This window comes from Palaemon carinicauda, chromosome 14 (genome assembly GCF_036898095.1).
Source record: "Palaemon carinicauda isolate YSFRI2023 chromosome 14, ASM3689809v2, whole genome shotgun sequence".
Taxonomy (NCBI): domain Eukaryota; kingdom Metazoa; phylum Arthropoda; class Malacostraca; order Decapoda; family Palaemonidae; genus Palaemon; species Palaemon carinicauda.
This window is the reverse complement of record NC_090738.1, coordinates 46,661,422-46,675,564: the sequence shown is the minus strand read 5'-3', so window position 1 is coordinate 46,675,564 and position 14,143 is coordinate 46,661,422. Positions and strand designations below refer to the sequence as shown.

General features: G+C 43.0%; 1 protein-coding gene across 3 annotated transcripts in view; it reads right to left on the bottom strand.

Moving 5' to 3' along the window:
- Positions 1–594: 594 nt before the first annotated feature.
- LOC137653568 (sec1 family domain-containing protein 2-like) overlaps positions 595–14,143 on the bottom strand; it is a 261,267-nt gene continuing 247,718 nt past the window's right edge. For all 3 annotated transcript variants that reach the window (XM_068387077.1, XM_068387076.1, XM_068387078.1), the window contains exon 13: positions 595–1,553. In XM_068387077.1, the coding sequence (XP_068243178.1) occupies positions 1,331–1,553 (223 nt within the window). In that variant the 3' untranslated portion in view covers positions 595–1,330. The remainder of the gene's footprint in view (positions 1,554–14,143) is intronic.

The window sequence follows — 14,143 nt, the reverse complement described above, 5'->3', positions numbered from 1 at the left end:
AGGTTTTTCCTTTTCGAGGATGACCCCAAAGAGGAAGAATCCCTCTCAGCCTTCTTCTTCCATCACCTTTTAAATCTCATCCACTGGGACGGCGACCACTCCCGACAAATCTGATGGAGACTACTGCGTCCATGAGTAACTCCTACACACAAAGCAGAGACCATGAGGATCAGTCTCCTCTGCTCACATGAAAGTGGCACAACGGTTCCCTTCATTGCCGGGACAAACCCGCATGATTAAGATACCCACAGGCAAGCACACCTGTAAAAGAAAAGTTTTGAAAGGAATTTTTTAGATTGTTAGGCCAGTTATTTGGGAAATTTTATATGGTTTTAACGCGGGAGTTAGATGTCTGTACTCCATCGAGCCAAAATAAAGAGTGAAGGATATTTACTAGTGCTGGTGTGAGCGGAATGGTTGGTCTATCCCAGCTAAACCCTTCCGCAAACAAGCGGAGGGTAATTACACCATGCAAATCTTTAACAGCAAGGTTCAGCTATTGCCGAAATGATACTCCTATGTAAAGAGCGCAAGGTTTGTATGTAGTGCTGGAAAAATTTGAATTTTAGAGGAAAATGAATCAATTTAAAAGGGTAATAATCATTTGAATTCCAGTAAAACAATTCACCCATTGGTTAACAAAAATCTGTTCAACTAAAAGTATTTCAAGTTACAATTTCTTGCCGAGTCTGATTCTGAATTCATAAAAATATATACACGACAATTTACACAAATTATTTTACAGGCTGTTCATTTGAGGATTCTTAATCATGCTTTTAAAATAGTTTTAAAATTACCCTAGAGTACAAATCATGCCATTTTTATATTATTGTCTCTGCACGTTAAACATTATAGCTTCAACTGCTCTACAATATATGATATGCAGACAAGATATCTAATAAATGCTAAGTTTCCAAATCCCTCCTTAAATTAAACAACACATTACCATTTTTTCATTGCTATAAGCCCATTCCTGTATAACCATGTCAGGTCTTTCAAGCCCTACCATGCAGATCATCCTACAGTTGAAACCAAATTACTTTAGCACTATTTTTTGTTTTCTTAGATGTTCTAGGATACATTAAAAGCCTTTTCAGTTCAAGTAATTACAGCAACAACTGATTAACAGGTTAAGATATTACCTTCTATCTATTAACAAACAACAGAGTACAGTATATTAATAACTTGCAATAACAATCATAGTCAACAAAAGAATTTATACAAAAGAAGTCGTGTTAGTTATATGCTGAGTTTTATTTGAAAACCTTTTAAAAGAGAAAATATATATATTTAAATAAAGTCTTCATTATTTCCAAATCAAAGCATAAGACTATAGTGTATCTCTGAAAAATCGATTGGGCTGGAGGGCTCTCAAAATAGTGTCTTTAGGATACGAAAAATGAGAAGACGCAACGACAACCTCACAGGATGGATTGACAGCAGTTACGGTCTGCCTGATGTCCCTCACTTCTCCAGGAGTGATTCCTCCAACAATGAACACAATCATCATTGGGGCATCGCGTGGAACAGGTTTACTAACATTTACAAACAAGCTGAAATGGAGAAATTACCATTTTAAGAAAAATTCATTAAAATAATTTATAAATGAAGTTGTTTTCTTAATACAAACTTATTATTTAAACAAAAACTGTTGTTACATTTGATTGAAATTTCAAGTAATTACTTGTGGTGTCTAAGACATACTCCAAAAATATTTGGGTGTGAGATGAACCCTTTCTGTAAATTAGTGGATTCGTATTGAAAGGTTTTTTCTTGCTCCAAAGTGAAGGTAAATCATGCAAATGAGGCTTGCAGCCTTCTGTTTATAGATAAAATCAAAAGAAAACAGAAGATATTTGTAATATTAAGTGGTCGTGAATTGAGCTTGAATCTTGTGGAAGAGTCACAGTTTTATAATTAGGGCTAATCAAAATCAAAATATGACCTCCAATTCATTAAAAAAACATGTAGGCATGAATGATCTAGCAGTAGTCTTTTTAAAGGAATAGGAAGTGGGTTATGAGAGAAAAAGCCCACCCCTCCATTTCCAGAATTAGCCTACAGCAACTACATACAAAAGTGATAGAATGAATGAATGATTTGAAATTATCTGACATCATAACATCAGTGGTCATTGATGCCAATTTAAGTATGTTCAATTAGCAATTAATAACTTTAACGATAAAAGAAAATAGAATTAAAACAGAAATTAATAAATAACTTAACAATGAAAGTTTTAGAATTCGAAATATTTATAAATGAGTAAGAAGGCCAGCTTACAATATGAACATGAAAATGCCATGGGCATCACAAAAATGTCCCCTCCAAGAATCTGCAAGTCAAATGTTTGTGGCCAATTCCAAGGCAACAAAGGACTGTCTGCCACCTTCTTGACATATTTTCATACTTATATGGAGGTACAATATTTGTTATTTCCTTTATCTTATTCTAATCAAGAGAATTCCAGTAAGATTGCCAAATATTATCAAGACTGACTGACATCAGGCAAAAAGTCATTACTAGGACAAAGATATCTTCCAGGAAGTAATTTGCCTGCTGCCTCCTTTGCTAATTTGTCAGCCCTCTTCATTCCCAGGCATGCCCACATGAGCCGGGACCCAGCAAAACTTAATTTTTTTAACTACAGTGTAACAAATATAGAGCCATTCTATTTTCTTTTAAATGTAAAGGGTTAGTTGGATTAAAAACTGTCAGTGGCTGCAACACACTTTTTCCATCACTAAAAAAGGGATTTTGACGTAGGAAAAATCTATTTCTGGGCGAGGGACCTGTGCCGCCCAGTGAATAAGCTCCTATTAGCACTTATTCTTAGGTAATTTACTGCTAAATATACCAGAGAAAAAATGTAAAGGAGTGCTAGGTTAACTAGCTCGCTCACCTATTGGTGTCGGTATGGAATTGGGCGTATAATCCAGAGGTCCCGCACTATTTAGATTCATCCACGACAAAGACCCCCAATAGAGGAGAGCCGTTCAACCTCACTCGGCACCACCAACTCTGCATCCGCTCAGAACCCAACTCCTTAGCACCCAAAGTTTGGGGACTCCAAGGGAGAGGAGCTGGGAGGGTTCACTGGGCGGCACAGGTCCCTCGCCCAGAAATAGATTTTTCCTACGTCAAAATCCCTTTTCTGGGCTTGAACCTGTGCCGGCCAGTGAATATATACAAGAGAAATGTCACCAAACTTGAAAAATAAAGGAAAAACATAAACACAAGGGAAACACAAGTTACTTTAATCAGAGTTGAGTGCCAAAAACAACTATAAAGGTACCTTAAAAGGAACATAAATCCACTTGGTAGAACAATTGACAAAAAAGGTAAGGTATAATAATGCCGTGAGTGATGATATATACAGATACTCGGGAGTCAAAAATTTAACAAATATAGGAATAGTAACCCGGTGCGAAACCAACGAATACAAATAGGGTGTAAATGAGGCAGGTAAGGGGGAGAGATAAAATGACAAGGAATTAACATGTGAGTTACCTGGGGGTAACTACGCTCCCTGCAGCTACCATAGGAAATTTAAGGGCTTCCAAATGTTTAAGATAGTGTTTCTTGAACACTGACGGTGACTTCTACCCTGTGTACCTAGAAAGATCCGTAAAATTCATGTGGTGAAAAAAGTTCACCGAAGTAGCAACTGCTCTAACATCATGTGCAAGAGGAAAAGAGTCAGGGTTAGCTTGTTTAATAAAATACAAAATTTGTTGCCTGATCCCTTTAATGGTAATGGTACCGCCTTGTTCTCTAACGAATAGAGGCCCGGAGGAGTTAGAGGAGGTCCGGGATAAATAAGACTTAAGAGTAGTAACAGGGCACAGAGACGGATCTTGCGTGAGGGGAACAATTTTCCAGGAGGACCATCTGTTCTGAGGGTCTTCGTTCTTAGCTAAAAAGAGTTTGTTAGGTGAAAGAAGGACCTCTCCCGAAGGAAGGAACTCAATATGACCCGGGTCTCTTGACAAAGCTGCCAGTTCAGAAATTCTTGCCCCGGAAGCCAAACTCACAAGGAAAAGTGTTTTCCTGAGAAGGGGAATATAATCACAAGAACTGTTAATGGTATCAGAAGCCAATTTGAGCACATCATTAAGGAACCAGGTAACCGGGGTAGGACGGGTAACCGGTTTCAGTCTGGCACAGGCTTTCGGAATTAAAGCCAACAAAGAGTCGGTTAAGTCTATGTTAAAACCCACTAGGAAGATCTTTTTCAAAGCAGATTTAATAGTGGTGATAGTATTGGCTGCCAGACCTGATTCTAATAAAGTTCTAAAGAAAGTGACTGTAAGGTTCAAGTTCATACAGTGTACGTCTGAGTCTATCAGAAATTTAGCCAACTTTTTAACTGCAGAATCATATTGGCGGATGGTGGAATCCCGTTTATCTGATTCTAGGAACAGGGTGTTTTGAGGATCGATATTGGCACCATGCATGGCCGCAAACTTCATGAAGTCCATAAAGTTAGGGCGCTCCGAATGTTTGAGAAAGCGTACACAACGCGTGTTTGTACTATCTGGGACAGAACCGGATTGGGTATCGGGTGAGGATGTAGTCTCAACTCTCGCAGGAGAGGGTACCAATTGCTCTTGGGCCAGTTGGGTGCGACCAAGGCTACTCGTCCCTTGAAGGATCTCAGTTTGTCTAGGACTTTTGGTAAAAGATTCACCGGGGGAAAGAGATAAATCCTTTCCCAGATGTCCCAATTCTGTGACATGGCGTCTGTGGCGTAGGCCTGAGGGTCTAGATTGGGAGCCACATATACTCTCAATTTGTGGTTGGACTCCGTGGCGAAGAGGTCTACTTGGAGACCCGGAACCCGAGAGAGAATCCACCGGAATGATTTTTGATCGAGTGACCATTCCGACTCTAGAGGGGAGATCCGGGACAGGGCGTCTGCAACTACGTTCCGGACTCCCGCCAGGTGGACAGCTGAAAGATGCCAACGGTTCGAGGCTGCTAGGGAGAATATGGCTACTAGAACATGGTTCAGAGGCCCTGATTTTGATCCGCCTCTGTTGAGGCAGCGGACCACCACTTCGCTGTCGAGAACCAGACGAAGGTGTTGTCTCTTGGATGGAGAGAGACGTTTCAGGGTTAGTAGAACTGCCATGGCCTCCAGCACATTGATGTGAAATTGGCGGAATAAGGGAGACCAAAGACCTTGAACTTTCTTGAGCTGAGAATAGCCTCCCCAACCTGATAGGGATGCGTCCGTGTGAATGATTAACTTCGGAGGCGGAAATCGAAGGGGAACTGACTTTGACAGATTGCTGGCCTTTGTCCAAGGTAGAAGTCTTTCCCGGAGAATGGGAGGAAGGCGGACTTTCCTGTCCCGGAGCTTCCGATTCGCCCTCGAACGCCAGACACGATTGATATCTTTCAACTTTGCTTTCAGAAGTAGATCCGTCACTGAAGCGAATTGAAGGGACCCTAGGATCCTCTCTTGGAGTCGTCTGGAACTCACTTTGTCTTTGAGAAAGCGTTTGGTGTTCGTTGCAATCTCTAACCTCTTGGGTTTGGGAAGACACAGAGTGTGAGATATAAGATCCCATTGCAGGCCGAGCCATTGGAACTTTGATTTCGGAAGAAGACGGGACTTCTTGAAGTTGATCTGAAAGCCTAGAGATTGAAGGTATTGGATGACTTTGTGAGTGGCTTTTAGGCAATTTTGGGAGGTGTCTGACCAAATGAGCCAGTCGTCCAGATAGGCTACGACTTGAATCCCTTGATTTCTGAGTTCCTGAACAGCAACTTCTGCTAACTTTGTGAAGATCCTTGGGGCGATGTTGAGCCCGAAAGGCATCACCTTGAAGGAGTAATTTTTGTTTCCTAGGCGGAAGCCTAGATACGGACGGAAGTGTCTCGCTATCGGGACGTGATAATAGGCGTCTGTAAGATCGATAGAGGTGGTGACGGCCCCACGGGGAAGTAAGGTCCGCACCTGCGAGACGGTAAGCATTCGAAACTTGTCGCATTGAATGGACAAGTTGAGAAGGGATAGGTCTAGAATCACTCTTCTCTTGTCCGAATCCTTCTTCGGGACACTGAACAGCCGACCCTGAAACTTCAGGTGTTTCGTTTCTTGTATGGCGTTCTTTTGTAACAGGTCCTGGACAAACTCGACTAGGTCCGGAGTGGAATGCTGATGAAATCTGTTCGGTGGAGGAGGTCCTTGAATCCAACTCCACCCCAGTCCCTTGGAGATGATACTGAAAGCCCAGGGACTGAACCTCCATTTGTTGCGGAAGGCATAAAGCCTCCCCCCTACCCGCTGCACCTCAGTATTGGCTTGAGGAGTTGCCTCCACGTCCGCCTCGGAAGTTCTTTCCTTTGCGAAAGAATCTACCCCTACCTCTGTTCTGGTATGAACCACGGTGGTAGCCTCTACCTCTGTTATAACCCTGGGAAGAGCTTTGAGCTTCATAAGATTGGTTGAAGGCTGGAGAGGTGGTGGAGGCACCGGGAAGCTGGCTCTTAGGGAGCAGAACGGTGACGTAGTCGTCCGAGGAAGGAGCCTGAGAGGTGGAAGGCTGTGCAGGAACAGCAGGAGATGGTGGGAGAGGCTGCCGGAAAACGGACGAGCTACTTTGCTGTTGCCGGAACTGAGTGGAGGTATACGGGCGGAGCTTCTTCCTACCACGGGCTTGGTAACTTGCGGGATCATATTTCCGCTTAGGAGTCAAACCCCAACGGGCTTTAAGGCTCTGATTAACTCTCGTAGCTTCCGTCAAGACTTCCTCCACAAGATCCTCAGGGAAAAGATTTGGACCCCAACAAGAGGACCGGATAAGTTTATTCGGTTCGTGCCTAATAGTCGCCTCAGCCAGGACGTGTTTGCGGCACCTACGTTTAGCAAGAGCGAAGTCATATAAGTCAAAGTACAACGACTGCAAAGTAGCCTTATTGAGAGACTTAAAGATACTCTCAGTATCATAAGTTAAGGCTATCGACTCCGTAGAGGTGGCCAAGTTCAAGGTTCGACCAACACGTAGGCGGGAATCATACTCCTGTTTAATAAGGGATTCCGGGAGACGGGGAAGCCGTTCACTAAAAATTACTGACGCACAGTCCGCTGTCAGCTTGCCGGAAGTAAAGGTGGTATGGACATTGTCCCAACACTCATTATCCGAAGGAAGAAGGAGGGAGATCGGATCTACCTCTCGGATGGGAGGCAAGGGCTTCTCCTCCAGAGCGTATTGAAAAGCAAGCTCTGCAATCTTAGTGACGCATGGAGTCACGGTATTCTTGTCCATTAGGAACATCGTAAAAGAACTTTTATGAGGCGTCAACATGGTATTGGTGCAACCTATGTCGTTTAGAAACCTAGCCCAAACAGATTGGGCTTGTTCCTTTGGGAAAATGACGGTCTCTTTAGGGACCTTATCCAGCCGAACCAGAGCTTCCTCGGTAAGCCTGGCATAACCGTGAAACGGGAATGCGAGACCAGGAGGAAAGAATTCAAAGTCCTCTAGTGGACGAGTACCAAGACCTTCCAACGTTAACATCCCGTCTGAGAATGGGGAATGAAGAGCCATGCGCCAAGGGTTATTCTTGGTAAACGGAGGAAGCTTAGAGGCATCCGGGATGAGAGAGCTTTGAACTCGCTCCGGAGCACCATGCTCTAATGCCCCAAGTCTCTGACCAATGTTGGAAAACATCGTGTCCATCTTGGCCTGCATTTCTGACACAATCTTAGATTGCATCTCCGACACAATGCGAAGCATGGCTGATTCGGAAAGGCCCGGGTTAGGAGCCGAAGTGGCGGATTGTACTCCCGGGTCGTGAGACTTAGAGGAGGAGCCGGAAGTCTTAGATGATGGGTTTATATTTGGTTTAGAACCATGGGAAGCCTTGTGGGGCTTACGAGCTTTTGGCAAAGTTCTGGATTTAGATTTATCTTTGGGGGGAACCGGGTGTGATCGGTGAGACGAATCGCGGTCCCCAGAAAAACCATGAAAGGAAGAGAGATCAGATGAAGAAGAAAGAGCGGGGCTGAGGATAGGAATCTCAGCACCGGTAACACCTGCCTCACTTACCACCCTACCTGCATCCGGATCATCTAACAACATGGGTTCCACATCCAAGTTCAAGGAGGCCACATTGTCTTCCAGATCTCCGGGGGCATCCGACGGATCTTGATCCTGGTCGATGAATCCCGAAATAGAGGCATCAATGTCGGCAATGATGGGTGCCGCAACAGCCCTAGCCACAGCAGCTGAAGACTTGGCATTAGGGTAAATCATTGCACAGTAGTCTTCAGAGAGGACGTAAGGCTGCTTTGATTTCACATTTCGGGCAAATCCCCCAACCCACACTTTCAGTGTGGCCCGAGCCGCAGTCTTCTGCTCCGGGGATGCCTGAAATAATAGTGGGAATTAAAGAAAGGAAGAGTCCCGGAGGTCCTTTAAGGACCATAGAAATCTTACGAAATAGTGTATGTATACCAAATAAAAGTAAGAATAATTAGAAAAGACAACATAGCCAACGGGACTCACCGAATCAGATCCAAGGGTGGTAATGAGGTCAAAACAGACCATACAATTATCAGGATGCCAGACTACGATGTCTTCCAGCTGAACTCCGCAGAGGGCGTGAGACCTACACATTGTATGGCCACAAGGCTGGTGAAGAACAGCCGCACAGGCCGTCGTCTGACAATGCACCATCTATAAAAAGAATAGTATATGAGAAACTGCAATTCTCTTAAGTAGGGGCGGGTCCGGAGGACCCGGGACTAGACATAAGTCTAACTTAAGACTAGAGCTTAACTGTAATACTCTTAAGTAGGGGCGGGTCCGGAGGACCCGGGCCTAAACATAAGTCTAACTTAAGACTAGAGTATAACTATTCATTCCGGTCGAGCCGGGATCATAAAGAAGGATGCAACAAAGAATTAACACACATGGTGTCTGACTTCCCGGAGCGAGGTTAAGCCCCGGACCGGGATATATAAAAGTACATCCATAAACTAATACATATAGGAACTCCGGGGTAGTGATCTGTCATATATAATCATAGTAACTGTTATAAAATAAGAGGTGGCGGAACCGTAGATAAGAACCACCAACAGAACCCGGAGGGTTTCGTATAACATAATTAAAAGTGTGATAGGTGAACATTATAAAATAGGGTGCACCGGGATTCCTACTCTGTTGACCGGTGGCCAACCAGTCTAGACAGAGACAAAACCACCGGGACACCCGGGGAGAGGACAAAGTCCATAAACACTGAACTACCCCCTCTGTAGGAAGGGAAGGCAACGGTCCCCTAGGGGAGGGGGGAGAGAAGCCTAGCCACCAATCTAGCGAGAGGGGGAGCTGGGGGAGGATCACGTGATACGGAGCAGCAGGGCTACCAACTGACGATCCCCAAACACTACCAAAACAGATCATACGGAGTAATAAGCACAAATATTCATTATAAAAGTAATAGCGTTGAAAAATATACAGTGATACCTCGGTACTCGACCATAATCCGTTCGAGATCCGTGTTCGACCTCCGATTTGTTCGAGTACCGAATTTTTTTTCCCCATAAGAAATAATGGTATATATTCTATTCCGTTCCCAAGCACTCGAACAGGCCCAAAATATTAATAAAACGTGTACCTAAACAACAATAATTATCTAAATGTGTATGAAATTGGTCAGAAAATCCTATAAAACAATTTTAAACCATTTACTGTACTAAAATAAAACAATTTTAAACCATTTTCTGTACTGTAGTGAACATACCTTTGAGCAGCGGTTCGATGGCATACAGGGATGGATGTGGAGAGGATGGAAGGGGGAGGTTACTGCTTGGAAGGAGAGTCCCCTTCCATGATGTGGCGGGGTAGTTCTCCTTCAGGAGTTGTTTCTCTCTCCAATGAAAGGGTGGGCAGATCTATTTCAGGGGTTTCTTCTCTTCTTTGTCTCTTCTTTGGAGGAGAAACAGGCTTTGATGTAGCAGCTTTCTTTTCTTTTGTGAAAAACTGGTCTATTGTTAATTGTTTCTTCCTCCTCTGCAGTATTCTTCGAAAATGATACATGACACTATCATTAAACATATGCACTGCCCGGTTTGCTACTGCAATTTCTGGGTGGTATTTTTCAGCAAAAGCCTGCACATCTGCCCACTTGGAACAAATTTCATTGATGAGAGAACTTGGAACATCCTCCCTTACCTCATCCTCTTCTGAAGATTCCTGCTCCACAATCAGATCCTGCTGCTGTTGTTGTTGCAGGTGCAACAATTCCTCCACAGTCAACTCGGTAGAATGGCTTTCTACAAGCTCATCAATATCATCCTTGTCGACCTCAAGCCCCAAACTCCTGCCCATGACAACAATTTCCTCAACGACATCAGTGTCATCAGAAATTACAGGGGTAGCAGTGCTTGGACCCGCCTCTGGTTGGAAACCTTCAAACTCCCTCTCTGTGACACATGATGGCCACAGCTTACGCCAGGCAGAGTTCAATGTCCTATAGGTCACACCTCGCCAAGCTTGGTCAATCATGTTAACAGAGTTGAGGATGCTGAAGTGTTCCTTCCAGAATTCCTTTAGGGTCAACTTCGTGTCACTGGTCACTTCAAAACACTTTCTGAAAAGGGCCTTGGTATAGAGTTTTTTGAAGTTTGAAATGACCTGTTGGTCCATGGGCTGGAGTATGGGAGTAGTATTGGGGGGCAAGAATTTGATTTTGATAAAGCTGTATTCTTCTTTCAAGTCATCCTCGAGACCTGGAGGATGTGCAGGAGCATTGTCCATAACCAGAAGACATTTCATTGGCAAGCTCTTTTCAATGAGGTAAGCCTTAACCTGGGGGGCAAACACTTCGTTTATCCACTCAGTAAAGAATTGTCTTGTGACCCAAGATTTAGTGTTCGAGCGCCACATAACTGGTAGTGCACTTTTACAAATATTATTTCGTTTGAACACCCGGGGGTTGTCCGAGTGGTACACTAACAAGGGTTTGATCTTGCAATCGCCACTTGCATTTGCACACAGCAACAATGTTAGCCTATCTTTCATTGGCTTGTGACCTGGCATCTTCGTCTCGTCCTTGGTAATGTACGTATTGGCTGGCATTTTCTTCCAAAATAACCCAGTCTCATCACAATTAAAGACTTGTTGTGCGATCAAATTTTGTTCATTTATGTACCGATCGAATTCCCCCACGTATTTATCGGCTGCAATTTGATCCGAACTAGCTGCCTCCCCATGCCTAGTAACACGATGAATACCTGTTCTATTACGAAACTTTTCAAACCAACCCCTGCTCGCTTTAAATGTAAATGAATCACTTTCACTGGTACTCGGACTTTTCTTCACTAATTCTTCATAGATATGCAACGCTTTTTCACAAATGAACGCTTCACTAACACTTTCCCCGGCCAACTGTTTTTCTTTAATAAATATTAAAAGCAACTTTTCCATCTCCTCAATCACTTGTGGCCTTTGCTTAGTTACCGCCGTAACTCCCGTTGCAACATTCGCCTTCTTAATCATTTCTTTATGCTTTAAAAACGTAGAAATGGTCGACTTCGCCATTCCGTATTCTACCGCTAAATCGGACACTCGTACACCATTCTCATATTTCGCTATAATTTCCTTCTTCAACTCGATCGTTGTTCGCACTGTTTTCCTCTTCTCCTTCCCCTTAACACTCATTACTTTCTTGGGACTCATTATGAAAGCTAAAAAAGCAATTAAAAGCACTGAAAATCACTAAATCACAACGAATGCTGATCGCGCGTTGTCTGAGTGACGCTCTCGAGAGAACTGATGCTTCCCGAACAAGCGAGAGTGGCCGAGATGGCGCGATCATCACAAAGCCCATGCGGTCGTCACGTGTTCGGCTGGTCGAGTACCGAATTTTTGGTCGAGCACCGCAGCAAAAATTTCTCGAAAATTTTGGTCGAACTCCGAATTGTTCGAGTATAGAGTCGTTCGACTACCGAGGTATCACTGTATTAATATACACATAAAAAAATAGGGCAAGGCATGCGAAATAATGAATAAATCCCGAAGGACAACAACCTGATGGCTTAAATAATAAAAATTGCCGCCCAGTGACGAAGGTCGGCAACAAGGGTTCTAAACGCTAAATAATGAATATCCACTATAAAACATATAAAAAATTAAACTAATAATAAAAATAATACACTTAGTAACACCGCGAGTGAAACTAAAAGCTCTCAAAACAGGAGTACCAACCGTAAGCGGAATCGAGCAAGACCGAGATGAACGAAGAGAATAAACTCTTATAACTTAAATATTAAACGATCTAGATTGCTCAAAACACAGCAAAACATAGCTTGGTACTTAACTTAGACGGTGTCTCCTGGGAAACCGATGTAGAAGCCATAATCCACGAAAAATAAGGCAAAAACACGAGAGCACAAACTAGCGGGTTACCACACAGGCGTGCTAAAAAGGAGTTGGGTTCTGAGCGGAAGCAGAGTTGGTGGTGCCGAGTGAGGTTGAACGGCTCTCCTCTATTGGGGGTCTTTGTCGTGGATGAATCTAAATAGTGCGGGACCTCTGGATTATACGCCCAATTCCATACCGACACCAATAGGTGAGCGAGCTAGTCAACCTAGCACTCCTTTACATTTTTTCTCTGGTATATTTAGCAGTAAATTACCTAAGAATAAGTGCTAATAGGAGCTTATTCACTGGCCGGCACAGGTTCAAGCCCAGAAATAGTAAAATTACTCTCTTCCATTAATGCTATTTTTCAATAGCAGTCAGGATACCATACAGCTCTGCGGTAAAGATAGAGGATTTTAAAGTGAGTGCACGTTTACAACTAAAACAAACATTGCACACCCCAAATCTGATGCCAACACTGGATTCGGAGCCATCCACAAAATATGAGTCCACTATCCCTGCATTGTTCTACATGTTCTAAAAAGGTGGAATGCATTCCTTCACTTATCATGCTACCTTTAGATCCAGTGTAATAATTACTGGGAGAAATTTCAGGAAGTTTCCAGGGAGGGGTGACTGATAGCCTAAAAGGTAGTACCCCATTCCTGGAAAGATTCATGCTTCACCTACACATGGGATCCGTTGACCTTTCATGAATATATCTGGGTCTAGATGTAATCCCCGGATACGACAGAAATGTACAATAGTAGTTTTGCTTGTTGAAAACTTAAACCCATTCATATCAGCCCACTGAATAATTTTGTTCATTGCAAGTTGTAGTTTTCTCTCAACCATTGCCATTCTAGCTCCAGCAAATGATATGGAGAGATCATCCACATAGTGTTGAGAGAATGTCCCAGGGAATGACTGAGGCTATCCCATTAATTTCTAGTGCAAACAGGGTTATACTCAGCACACTACCCTGAGGAACTCCCTCTTCCTGACATCTACTCTCTGATAGTTTCCCCCACTCTTACTTGAAAAACTCTATGTGAAAGAAATGATTGGATAAACAGTGGTAGCTCTCCTCTTAATCCCATTTCATGAATGGTTTTAAGTATACCATACCTCCATGTGGTATCATATGCCTTTTCAAGGTAAAAAAAAAAAAAAAGACTGTCACATGGTGGTGTTTGGAAGCAAAGGCTTCACAAATAGAAATTCAAGTCGTATCAACACATCAGTCGGTGAGTGCATTTTTCTGAATCCACATTAAATGGGTGATAAAATACCCTTCTTTTCAAGCTACCACATCAGCCTTGCATTGACCATCTTCTCCATGATTTTACATAAACAAGATGTCAATACAATAAGACGATAGTTTGCTGCTAAAATCTTGTCCTTACCGGGTTTTAAAAAGGCTACAATAATGGCTAGTTCCCAAACACTTGGGTAACTATGATCATGTCATATTCTATTAATAATGCTTAAAATAAATAACTTTGTATTAAAATGTACATGTTTAATCATTGCATACGGAATTCCATCTGGTCCAGGGGCTGTATCGTTGCAATGAGCAAGTGCGGAAACAAATTCTCTTTCAGTGAAAGGAGAATTTTATACAACTATTCCCTTCCTGTTGGAAAATTTAAAATTTTCTTTTCTTCAATGCTCCTATACTGGTGACCAGGAGCTCCTTCACACTTCCTGGATACATTTGAAAAATGATCAGCCAGGGCATTGCTAACATCATTTGCTTCAGTTACATA